At 39.2% G+C, this 13,631-nt stretch overlaps 1 protein-coding gene across 14 annotated transcripts in view; it reads right to left on the bottom strand.

Moving 5' to 3' along the window:
- The window catches only part of PCNT (pericentrin), a 91,667-nt gene that overhangs the window by 32,801 nt on the left and 45,235 nt on the right, over nt 1-13,631 (bottom strand). For 10 of the 14 annotated variants that reach the window (XM_080400711.1, XM_080400716.1, XM_080400714.1 and 7 more), the window contains 6 exons: nt 6,469-6,698; nt 5,905-6,024; nt 5,336-5,356; nt 2,437-2,664; nt 1,880-2,050; nt 326-478 (listed from right to left, as the gene is read on the bottom strand). In XM_080400711.1, coding sequence (XP_080256837.1) covers nt 326-478; nt 1,880-2,050; nt 2,437-2,664; nt 5,336-5,356; nt 5,905-6,024; nt 6,469-6,698 — 923 coding nt within the window. Of the gene's footprint in view, nt 1-325; nt 479-1,879; nt 2,051-2,436; nt 2,665-5,335; nt 5,357-5,904; nt 6,025-6,468; nt 6,699-11,486; nt 11,526-13,631 lie in introns of all 14 variants that reach the window. The other 4 variants (XM_080400709.1, XM_080400718.1, XM_080400708.1 and 1 more) reach the window with 3 other exon arrangements.

Consider the following 13,631-nt stretch of genomic DNA (forward strand, 5'->3'; position numbering starts at 1 on the left):
TAGAGGTCAGGAATGCACACAAAACTGTGTGCTGTTTACTGACTGACAACAGTGTAGTTCATGATCTGCCAGGGCCAGAAAAAAGCTAAGCATTTTATTTAAATCAAATGACTGTAGAAGACAATGCCATAAGCATGAATCTAGAGTACTGAGGTGGTTTTGTTCTACAATGTGCAGCGTTAGCCTTGTCAAGGGAATATTGCATTACTGTTACAAGAGAAACAAACAAAGTATCTGTTTATAAAATCAGGAGATGAAGATCACAACTCGCAAGAAAGGAGGTCTGAAGTTTTAGCTGGTGCACACTACTGCTAAGAAAACCTACCTTCAAGTGTGCATTCTCTAACTGAAGCTGGCTGATGCTGGAAGTGCTAAGGTTTTTTTGCATCTCTAACTGCAAGTTCAGCTGCAATATCTCCTCGTTTTTACTGATCAAATTATCTTTATATTGTTCTAGTTGGTCTAACAAGCTTGCAATCTAAAAAAAGAAAATGCATAGTTGTTTCAATTAAGTCCTCTTATTTAAGCAGGATTAAACTTCAGTCATCAGCTTATTTATTGAGAACAAGTAACTTCAGCAAATTCTATGATTTAAACTCTCTCTAGTCAATTTGCATTAATGAAATACTTCAGACATAAAAGGAGAGTGAGAAACTAGTGTTCCAGTTCCTCAGCTGCAAAACCAAAGTACTGCAAAGGTGGTTTTCCATGTTGTGTTAAAACAAAATAAAAATCTAACTGCTCATAAAAGATATGTTAATCTGTGTTCTGAACAATCAAGGCTTGACTGATATCTCCTATTGTTATGTCAAATTACATGTTAGCATTTGATGTCTAATGTAATCACAAGCAGTTAACATAATTACCATTCTCCTCTTCCTAGAAGACAGAAATTAGTCCTGCAGTCCTAATCCCAGTAACACAGCAATCAAAAATAGTTTCTGGGCATTGACTCCTTCAACCTGTGAAACAGTCAATAACTACACATTTCTCCGCTTGTAGCCATTTGAAAGCTTGACAGCAAAGAGCTATTTGGAAACACTGTGATCTTGTCACCCTCAGGTTTTATCATCTCTTGCCTTAATGAGTAGCAAGGTATAGTGGTTTTGAGAATGAAAAAGGCTTAGTGGCTCCTAAAGTCAGCCTTCATAAGAGACATGGAAGTTCCATCTGTAAGAAATTAGGTTTTATTATCTTAGTGCTCTTAAAACAATGATGTACAATTAACTGGAGGTTCACCCATGTTTTTCTTCTTTGCACATCCTGAACTGTATGTTTATGTATTACAGATACTATAATAATTATGTAATATTAATCAACATACAGCAGGGGGGTGGGGTGGTGTATGTATCCGTGCATGTAAATCCAATAAATGTTCTAAATGTGACCAATTACACTGTGTTTCAGCTTAACTTGGCACAAAAAATCACGGCCAACATTCTCTGGCTCACAAAATAGGAAAGGTCAGCTGACACCATTATGGGTAATTGTCCTTTCTGTTCTTAAAGGAATTACCACTTGCTCTCAAAGTCAAACAAAACTGTATCTACCTTCTGTTCCACTTCAGCTTTGGAAGGAAAGGAAAATCAGTTTATAACAGATATTGATCAACCAGTCTCAAAGTCGATGTGAATCAACCAAAGACAGTTTCCAGTGGGAGGGAAGAGGGACAGACAGGGGGATAACAAAACAGAACAAAGGAAGAAAATGGAATGTTAGTTTACACAAAAACACAGAGATTACTGGGTAAGAAAGCACATTTCCTATAACATCAGTTACTGGGGTTTTGAATGACTTAATTGCAGAAACATTTTGTGCAAATTTGTAGCTGGGAAATTAAGTGACTCCAAAGCCTACAGAACCCCACCAAAACTCTTACCTCTCTCTCTTTCATCTGAAGTTCTTCTTGCTCTGCCTGTAACTGCTCCTTCAGCACTGGGGCAGAACTGCCATCTGCTGGTACTCTGTGCCTTGCTTCATCCAATTTAGACTGTAGGGCCGAGATCTGAATCAAGTTATTGTACTGTTGCTGTTGCAATGCCTCTTTATCCTGCAAAATATTTTTGATTTTTGTGTTAGAATTAACTGTCGTCAATATACCAACCTGAACAAAACAATCCTACCGAAATACTTCATCATCGTGAGATTTCATATTCAGTAACAGTATCTTCTCAGGAACTTCCAGAGAAGCAAAAGAGCAGCTCTGATCCATGCAACTATGACAACTGTCAAAAAGCGGTCTCCATAGTAAGCAGGCTTATAGTTTGTAAAACCAGAGTTCATTTAAAACTGTGGCTGTGATACCTGCCATTAATACAACAATTAACTCACCACAAGGTGCCAGAGTCTCAAAAACCACTAACAGAGTCACTGATATCCCCCATGAAGACAGTCTGCATAATGCCACTCCCATTTAAATAAGTATTTTAAAATTACTTGTTTTAATTCAGTTTCCACTTTCTTCATTTTTTGCAGCTGTTGTTCCAAGCAGCGTACAGTCTTTGAGGCTTCAGTACCGCTGTGCTCCAGTTCTTGTATCCGTGTCACCAGGTTTTCTATCTCTTTATCACGAGCTGTTATTTCTTGGTGGTTTTGCTCCTTTTCTAATAACAGCTTATTGTAATCATCCATCTTCTCTTTTATTTCTGCTTGCAAAGATTCTACCTGTACAGAAGTCACATTATACATATATTCAGGCAACATAACAAACTACCCATTGGAAGCAAGAGTAATTCCATGGCAAAGCAGGTAGAGTTCTACTATGGACTAAACTAGTGCTAAAATCCCAGGTGAAAGTAAAACAAAATCTGGACAGAAAGGATGAAAAAGTAACTTTCTGAATTCTTGTTTTTCACATGCAGCAGCTCTTAAATACACATTTGATTACTCTTGATATTTGCAGTATTCTCACTAATAAGTATTGGATGAAGGCACACTCGCAAGGCCCAGCAGTCATCAAAAGGGACCTTGTGGTGTGTAGGGTTTTGGGGTTTGTTTGCTTAAGATTAAAAAAATCCCAAGATTACACAAATTACTGCTAATAGCATTTGAGGTATTTCTGTAACCTCAGAACCCTCTTCTGTTACTTCAAGGAATTTCAGTTTAAAGGAAGGTAACAAGAATTAAATTATAAATATGCAACGTTAACATATTAAATGTCTGCAAATCAGAGAGATTCGCAGTAGTCAATATAGAACAGGTACTTGTTTTCCTAACATCGCTTAAATATGAAAAGGATAACAATTCTGCATTTGAGCTTGCTCAGATCCAATCATGCACAAAGCTGCAGGAAAACCATCACTCATTCATCCCAGTAATTAAAGTGAAGGCAAGGCTAGGCGCTTAACTGAGGCAGGAGAGAACAGAGTGTGACAGACTGACTACATCAGAAGGCATAAAGTCATTAAGCACATTGAAAGCAAGCTCAGATAGGAAAGCAACTGGAACCTTTCTAAAGAAGAAATAATTTGGTCAATACCGATGAGCAAGGAAAATGAGATTTTACAAAATAAATGCTTTGCTCCCCACTAAATGTCTGAATTTATGCAAATTCCACTTCAGTATTATAAAATAAAAAGTCTTTGTATTAATATAGACTTTATATCTTCAAAGTATTGTACAGCTATTACTAGACAGTTTTTCTGATTTAGTAAAATACAGAATAGTTAATTTGGTGAAATTAATAAGCATGGAGAGTGTCACAGACTAGTTAAGAAAAATCAAAATTGATTTAACATTAAATTTTCAACTGCTTACAGGCACATATACATTTCCTTAATTCTGTACATATCTTATTCCTTTCTTATCTCATCAGCAATTAATTGTTTAAGCATAACACAGGCCTTAGAGTAAAGCCTATCAGTACAGAAAAATCTTTTAGAAGTTTAACACTTTCTAATGCTATAAAATTTTGGCATCAGAATCCCAGAAACTGTAACACTATATACATGAAAAGCATGGGGTTTTTTAACACCACATCGCTAGAAAGCTGGTGCTGCAGTCCTGTAGCTAAGAAAACACTTTCACAACCTTCAACCGTTGTGGCATACTCTCAAGATAGTAGCTCCCAGTACCAGTCAGCACTCTTTTCACAAAATAAACCCACTCTCATATACCTTGAGCCTAGAGTACAGCAGAAAGAACAGCTATGAACTTCACATAACTCCTACGTGCAGAAATCAGAAGTTCACCTGAACTGACTTGTCTCAGAGTTTAACAGTTACCAATGTTACAGCTGCATTAAACAACTGTACAAGAACTGTCTAAATACTGACATTTTATTTTGGCACAGATTGCACGCATATCTCACCCTACCCAGAAACGTCACTTGATTAGTTACCTTCCTTGTGTGCCTTTCTCCGATTAAGTTTTAATCCTTTCAGAGAGGGGCTGCAAAGTTACAGCAGTAATCTTAATGTTTTCAGATATTCCTCTTTACTAAGCCACAAGCTCACTAGTAACTGTCAACCACCTAACATCTCAGATAAAAAGCACTTTGACATTATTTTGAGTAACCTGACATATATCCTTTATGATCCTGTATGCCCAAGACTGCCACAGAGGTGTACCTTCTGGGTACAGATCTTCAACAAGTCACGTGGCCTTCAAAACAAAAAGCTTTGCCACAGTGTAACACATAGGCTACGTGTATGATGTACTCGGAAAATCTTAATGTCAGATAATGGTATTCATACAAATGAGAAGCCGAGACAGATGCAGAATGTAAGATGCCGAGACAGATATGTAATCACTCTACTTCTTAAGAAGCCTAATGAAGTCCTATCAGAGGTTAGAGGGCAAGCGACAATCAGGTGCCCACCAGCATGCAAAATTCACGCTATCAACGATTCAGTTGTTCCTACCAGACCATGTACCTCTGTGTTAGAGAAGCCAATTTCATAAACTGTACATAAATGAAGAGATGAAAATGACATTAAGTAGTACAAATACTGAAGTTCCATTAAGAGCAGGGCCACAAACAAAAGCTGGAGGCTAAGGCATTGTATCTTCCTAATTCCATTATCTCTGTTTCATACTCCAAACCTGAACTTTTCCTTTCATGCCAAAAAACTTTTTTTACAGTAAGTAATGCCTGTAACACATCTGAACAATCAGACAGTAGAATGAAACACTTATGTACAGGGAATTAAATGTAAAGCAGTTCTTCACTCCCTGCAAGAATTCTGCCACCCTAAAACATGTATCCTTATCTTCAAGCAAGTTCAAGCAGTCTTGACATACCAAGAACAAGAAAAAAGCCAAAGCAGATCTAATTAATAGAAGGGATTGAAAGGAAAAGGAAAGAAAACAGAGATGTTCATGCTGTTTTCCATACCTGTAGAATCAATTCATAGTTCTGTATAATGTTCATGGAGGGGGGGGGACCACAAAAATAAAAAACCAATAGTTAATATTTGAAACCAAGCATCAAGCAAATGAACATGTGAAAAAAAGGACTGACTTATAAACTTAAATAGGACAAGGCATGCAGACAAAGAACATTTTTTGTATTATAACGGCTAGAACTGGAAAAAACAAACACATTTACAACCCAGAAATCATCCCTCAGGTGTGCTCTGTAGAGCGGAGTGCCTGTATTGTTGTCCTCCTCGACGAATTTAAACCAGACTCGTAGGCTGTGAAACTTCTTTGTAATGCACATACTATTTCTTATGGAGATGGAAAAGAAATGTTGTAAGTTCACTCCCACTGCCTAAATGTAGTCTAGTCAGCTAGGGGAAAAACTGCAATCTGAGTGACAACAGAAGAAAAATAAAAATAAAAAAAAAAAAGGGGGGGGGGGGGGAAGTGTCTCTCAAGAGCCAGTCCCCCAAGACAATACAGGTTTTCATATTTAATTGTAGTAAATGAACTCCTTTGGCCATTAAGTTTGATTTTACTCACCCTATATTCTCTGGGCTCTCCTGAAGTCTGTGATTTTGCTGAAAGTTTTAATTGTTCTTCCAGTTTCTGAATTTCCTGCTGAAAATCATCACGTTCATGTTCCCTTTCTATAGCTTGCTCCTATAAACCCAACCAAAGATAATGAAAATCTTCTTTAAGAAACTTTGCATTTCATTAAAGTATTGAGTACAAGAAAAACTTGGGGTTTGTTTTTTGTGGTGAAGAAACTATGATCACTTAAAAATAATTAAGATCTTTTAGTAGTCCTGAAAGCATAGTTAAAATTACAGGGAAAGAAAGAAAACACAACACCTTTTTGACTCCAATGTACGTACAAACTATAATTAGCAATTAATAGAAAGGAAAAAATATCCTGTAATACTACAGAAAGGGAATTTAAAAACTATTTTTTTTTCTTTTACAACACTGAAATATCAAGGTCTTAATTTCAAACAAAACAGACCATATCCCATTATAGGAATCATCTTTCACATCTCAGTCACAAACTAGGAGGGATATTTATCACCTCAAAAACCATGGAAATGTGGTACCAAGCTTACTCACATCCATGAATTGCCGCTGGTTTTTGAGCTGTTTTTCAAGAACTTGAATCTGCTGCTTTAATTCAGCAACTTCCAATAACTGCGTAGCCAGGTCTTGGTTACTATGCAGCTGTTCTTCCAGTTCCACCTCCAAAACTTTCATTTGAGAGCGTAAGTTGGAATGGTCCTTTTCTGCCTGACACTGAAGCTCTAACTTCTCCTTTGCTAAAAATTCTACTTCCTTGAGTAGACCTGAATAAGAACACAAAAATAACAACTAAGTTGTCAGTGCAGGGTACAAAAGTCAAATAGAGGTTGAGATTAAATTCAGGTACTTTGGAACAGCATCAAAACCGAAGAAAAAAAAATGTCTCCTGAGATGGCCTCTTAAGAGACACAAAAGCAAGTCTGATACTTGACTGCCCATTGTGTCTCTGAAAGCCATCTCTGATAAGACTACTGTACAACATAGTCAAGGAGGACATGAGCATCTGTTCTCCACCCCCAAAGTGAATCCTGGATGGAGATATTCTGGGCACATAGAAAGCTTTCACCTTCACCCCTGGAGACCTCACAATTCCAGACAGCCTCATCTCACTTGACCAGGAGTTCTCCAAATTCCCTCCCTAGATCCCTGCCCTCTCAACCCTGGTTCCACACTCTTCCTGTCCCAGAGGCTCTTTCCAAACCACACCAGATCTTCAATCCTCCAAGTTCATTCCATTCCAAATGTGCTCCATCCCTAGTTTAAGCCCCACACCCCACTGTTAGCCACCTAATCTCTCATACCCGTCCTTCCAACTGCCCCATCCTTCACTATTCTATCCTAGATCTTTACCACCCCTTCCATCCCAAATTCCCATCCTACTTCAAATCTCCTCCTAATCAAGCCATCCGACACAGAATTCTCCATTTCTCCAAACTACCATGATGAGATTCTTCCTTAGCCCTCCAACATCCAGTCTCACATCAGCCTCTCAATTACTCCTCGTGCCACAATGAATACTGCTGCTGACGACTACTACATTGAGTTAGCAGCCAGTGCAGCTTTTCAGCGGCCACTGGTGCCCAGCCCTACCCTAAAGCTAGCCACTATGAGAAAGCAAAGTTAATATTTATCTCTGAATCTGAGTGGGGATTAAAACCCAGAGAGAAATCACACTTACAGAGAAATGACTCTAGTTCTGAGGCTACAAAGGGAACACACACCTGGGGAAAAGATGGCACATATCTGCCATATACAGACTGAAAAAGAAATACCACAAATACGAAAACATGCATAGCTCAAGATTATTTAAGTTATCAAGAGCTAATTTATACCTACAAACTGCAATTTCAATCAGTTGGATGCACCGAATACGCTGTTTAGGAGACCCACACAGAGACTGTACTGTGAGTGCACTCAGAGCAAAGCTATTTTAACGTGGATAAAGCCAAGTAACCTGAACATGAAAACAGAAATCTGGCTATTTAGTATTTAAAGCAAGGTCCTACAAGAGCTCATTATTTTATTTTTCAAATGTCCCATTATTCATCTTAAATGTTTTCAGTCATAGAGAAAAAGGTAAGAGGCTATGATTCCAACAAGGACCTTAACTGGTCATCCAGCCCAGTTCCCAGAACGGGACAATTCCCTTTTCCAAGCATGATCAACAAAATCCACATGATTTCTGACCTAACACTATTTTAAGCTGCTGTTACAAACCTTCAAAAACAAAGGTGACGCCACAGCCTCCTTACAACAACTTTTCTAGTGCTCCACTATCTACAGGTATTTAATTACTTTTCTAGACACTTTAAAATATGCCAAGAAACACAAACATTTCTACGTTCATGCTTAAGAGAATAAGCATCACAAGCTTAGAATGATGCAACAGCATTTACAGTAGGCATTGAGGAAAACGTCACCACAGCAAGGATCGCTAAACAGAACGTACAGGGACTAGGAAGTCTCTGTCTCTGGAAATTAAAGAGGCTGGACAAAGAGAAATAAGTAGATTCTCTTTTGAGACAAAGATATGGACAAAACGAGCTCTCGAGGACCACAGCAAGCCTGTGATTCCATGAATTAGTCACCCTGGTCTCTTACTGCAGCAGCTAGGCTTCCCCTACATTAAGGCAATATTAAAATACACAAGATAAAACTAAGAGGTTAATGGAGCAAAAGAAAACTTAGCAGATATGGAATAGTACCAGAATCTTTAGCCATATACTAGGCACCCATGGTAGCTTTTGAAACCAACTGAAATGAACACAAAATTGCTTATTGGGCACTTGTATGTTACGCATCGTGAAGAATTCATGTACATTGCCAATATGAGAGCACGACACACACCAGCTGAAGGAAAAAAACATTTTGTTTCATAGTCACGCTAGACAACATGTTAAAGGCCTTCCCCTCCCTTACACACAGGTACACTGGCACCAGGCTTCTCTTGCCATTTTAAGTTTGCAAATAGTAAATACAAATCACAGGATTAATAGAGGACTTTGAAGAACTTGCTGGAGATCTACACACAGACTACAGTATCTCAAAAAGCTCTAGTTCTCGTAAGTACTTTCTACCTTTGAGTGATAATCGACAACTACATTTCAACTACATTGTACTCCAGGCACTAATCTTGCAAACTAAACAGTTACCAAGACCGCTCTCTCGGATGCCTACATAATAACAACTGTGCAATCTCTGTGCCACATCCTAGCACCCTGCTAAATAATCACATACACAAAGCTTCAGGTTTCCTCATCAAGTGCTCACTGAGTCACGGATGTCACTGAGGTTCTGGCAGAATGGTCCATGAAGAGCTTCCCACGAAGGAATTTCTCTCACAACCCACCTGGAGCTGTAATAGCCAACTGCCAGCCTGAGGTGCAACGCAGCAAGTTATCCAAGGCTGAAACACAGCCCAGAAGAAAGCCAGCACCAGCCTGACTTCTGATAGGGGACCGACCCCCAGCCATAGCTGCACCACAGAGGATCTCTTTTACCAAGCGCTGTGTTTTGGCAGGCAGGAGGTGGGAATAAAATAACGTTCTGGTCGCTTACACACGGTATGCAGAGAAGGGCAGGTATAGCGTGTACAGATCAATGTGCACCCATGGGAAGGGCACACTCTGTGAAAAGAACCGACTTTTGTGAAAACAAGCACAGAAATTTTTCCTTCCATATCCTAAGAAACATGGTCATTAACAAGTTGAAGGCTGCTTTTTAAGCTTCAAAAGGAACACTATTCTTTTCTGACGAACAAAATACCGATTAGCTAAAACTAAACTAAAGTGTCACCTCCTCAGATGGAAACATAAGTTAATGAAAAAAAGCAATTAGGCTAACAGATTTTACATAGAATTGAAAACGTTTCATGGAAAGCAGGTATCAAATTTCGGCAAGTTCAAATAAGTGTAAATTTGTTTGAACAATGATTTTTTTTTTTAAAGCACATGTTCCCCAAGTGTATAAATATAATTTCAAGCAACATTAATAGAACATCAATCACAGGTTTGTTTCTTTGTAGGGACAAGCCTGCTATTTTATTAATGCTAACTCAGATCATGCAATTCCACTTCGGTAAAGCCCCAGCACACTCCTCCCCACTCCCAAAACCATCATTAGCAAATGCCAAGCTCCATTCTAAGTGCATTTTATTAGCAAGGCCATTCTACTCACATTAGTGCTCCACATCAAAAAGGGGAGGAAGCATCAGCTTTTCAAGGAAGAAGCCATGTCAATCAACTCCAAACAATATGACTTCTATTTATTATATTTTCCACATACTACAAACAACTCCAAGCCAGAGGAAGAGTACTACTGATGGCTGGGATGGGAGAAAGGGGATGAATTTTAGGGCTTAGCACTTGCAGCAAATGCAAACTGTTCAAGTTCTAATGAGCTGCTGGCAAGAGCTGGCCTGCAGCTACTGGGAGAACGTCAATCCTCAAATGCACTCCAACCAGCTAGGTTAGACATTCCCTCTCACTGAGCCAGCAGCACCAAATTTCAGGACAGTGAGGTGGTTACCAAAAGTACGATAAATAAAAATAGTGTTTGAGGGAGATCTGAATGGACAGAAGGAATAAAGATATAGTAATGGACAAGACAACCCAGTACAGCTTTTTAACTCTAACAGGAATTTACCCAGACAATTCTTTTTTTATTCACCTGAGGGACTTTGTTTACCCACCTCACACCCTCTAGGGGAAAAGAAAAAGTCTAGAAACAAGAGGCAGTGAATATGCAAGAGAACACATTTACGAATATAGATGTGCATACAAATAAAATTAATCTAAAAACATGAAGGAATTATATTTTGAGTACATAATCATCATCAGGGCAGCTATGAATTTATCACATCTAAATGTTAGCTACTCAGGAGTTAACTATGCTTTGGTTTAGGAGGGGTAAGAATGTCTCTTTCAATTTGGCATTTCAAACTTTCAACTTCAGCATTAGACAGTATAAAATTATACTGATTCTTCTTGCTTGTTTTTGGCTTTGTCTTTCTTCCCATAACAGGCCTTCCTTACCATTCTGCTCTCCTCTTCTTTTTTCTCATCTACCTATCCGTTCAATTGCATTTCTCTAGTCTCCCTTAGACTTCCTTCAGTTCCTGGTGTATGTTTTTTAGCTCACCCTTTCACATCATTTCAAATATTTTCCCCCCTTTAAATTAATTTAATAATTTTGCAGCCCACTGTGTAGCATTAGAAGTCCAAAGCTACAACCTACTCCATCCTCTCAAAAGGAAAATGAAGTTGGCAAACATCAAGATAATGGCACAAAGCACTTTAAGACTAATGACAGCAAAACTTTTTTTCCCTTAAATACTTTGATCAGCAAATTGAATGTTCTTAGTTTTAGTTGTTTTCTGATGCATCACAGATGTCATAACTTTTTTTTGCCAGGATATTCATAATCCCAGTAATTTGTTTGGCCTATTTATGAAGTACTATTCCTCTTTGTTAAAATAAAATTAAAACTACCAATTCATTCACTCAGTGTTACAGCAACACAAACCAGAAAAAAAACCACACATCATTACAAACCTGAACCTTCTTTTTGTGCTACATTAGCAATAGGTGTTCCTAGAAATCAAAACACACAGACATGTACAAAACAAGAATGGGACATTGTGATCCATTCCATCTTCTAAATCACTAAAAAGTCATATATAATACAGATAGTTCCTACCTTTCATTTGGCAAAAATGCATTTCATCTGTATTATCACTCAAAGCTCCTGATGACATGTGTTGATCCATGCCTGTAATTGGACTGGAACTACTACAGAAATGGTTTTACATTATAACCATACAGGTTTGTTGCAACATTCTTGGCTAGTCACTTATGCATTTTCTAAGACAATCAATATTCTCTTTTTGCAATTTTCCCCATAGACAGATAGAATAATTAATGCCTCAGACCCCACTTTTAGTTCCTGGCAGGAGACTCAAGACAGGATACAGTCCAGCAGGACTCACTGGCACAGACTTACAGACTCTCTAATCTGTCATACATTTCCACGACACACAGATGTACTTGTGTTCAACAATACCACAGAATGATTTTGTGTTTCCTGTGGGACATATTGCTCAATGACATAATCACTGTTTTAAAGCAAGCACAACATGCATTTAGTTTCGGTTACAGCCCCCAGATCTGTTTATGTTCTCCTGTCTCTCCCCTGAGGGAGAGAGGTCTTCACCCACCTCCTCTTCCTCTCCTTACTGGGGCAAATGAGTGTGGGCTCTGTAAGCCAGCACAATCTGCAAGAGACCACTAATCAATTTTCTGTTAAGGCAATAGGAAGTTATTATTAAGATGCCATTATGAGAGGTCAGAGACAGACACAACTTAACACTAACAAATGCATACTATACTTTTTAACAGGGCCAGTAGCGATAGGACAAGGGGTAATGGCTTTAAACTAAAGAGGGTAGATTCAGACTAGATATAAGGAAGGCATTTGTTATGATGAGGGTGGTGAAACACTGGCACAGGTCGCATAGAGAAGTGGTAGATGCCCCATCCCTGGAAACATTCAAGGTCAGGTTGGACGGGCTCTGAGCAACCTGATCTAGTTGCTGGTGAAAGGGCTGGAAGGCATGTGGTATGAGGAGCATCTGAGGACTCTGGATTTGTCTAGTTTGGAGCAAAGGAGGCTGAGGAGCTACCTCACTGCTCTCCACAGCTGCCTGAGGAGGGGACACAGAGAGGGAGACGCTGGTTTCTTTTGCGTGGTATCTGGTGAAAGGACATGTGGGAATGGTTCACAGCTGCACCAGGGGAGATTCAGACTGGACATTAGGAAGGATTCTTTACTGAGAGGGCAGTGAAAACCTAGAAGAGGTTTCCTAGAGAGGTGGTCAATGCCCCAAGCCTGTCAGTGTTTAAGAGACATTTGGACAACGCCCTTAGTAACGTGCTTTAACTTCAGGACTGAACAAAAGTTGTCAGGCAGCTAGAGTAGACAATTGTTGTAGCTCCTTTCCAACTGAAAATACTGTACTCTGTTCCACTTGAAAATGTCCCTGCTCACTGCAGGAGGGTTGGACTAGATGACCGTTAAAGGTTCCTTCCAACCCAAACCATTCTACGAGTCTACGTAGAACATAAGCATTTTGATTGCACTGTATTTGAAAGGCCCAGTGCAGAGCCAAAAGGAAGAACATGGAAGGATGGTGGTCCACAAGAGCAGGACAGTGGTAGCGTCAAGATTCAGAAGAGAGGTGAAGAGCAGCAAGGTGAAGAGAAGATGAGATGGGGTAGAGAAGAGAGGCAGGCAAGAGTTACAGAGGAATGATACAGTAGGGCTGAAAGGCAGGAGTCTACAACAGAGGCTCCTGAGAAGAGGACAGATAATTGCAACGTACAGACAGTGTCCAGTCAGACACATCCCTCCTGTAACACTTGGGTCTATACCCTGAAACCTAGATTCTTTACATTCCTCTACTACCGACAATGGAGAAATTCACTAGAAAATTCTTTCCTGCCATCTTCATTTCTGACCTAAGCATGCACTATGTACAACTACCTGTCACATAGTCTGCTCAGGCAGTAAAGGAAACGTAGTTGAAGGTGGCACTGTGGTGACATAGCTGAGGGCACTGTAAAGTTGGCCTTAGCAGAAATGGAAAGGCAGTAAACCCAAATGATAAAATTTCTACTGGAAGACAATACAGCGAAATTCAC

The sequence above is a fragment of the Falco punctatus genome (assembly GCF_963210335.1).
Source record: "Falco punctatus genome assembly, chromosome: 8".
NCBI lineage: Eukaryota > Metazoa > Chordata > Aves > Falconiformes > Falconidae > Falco > Falco punctatus.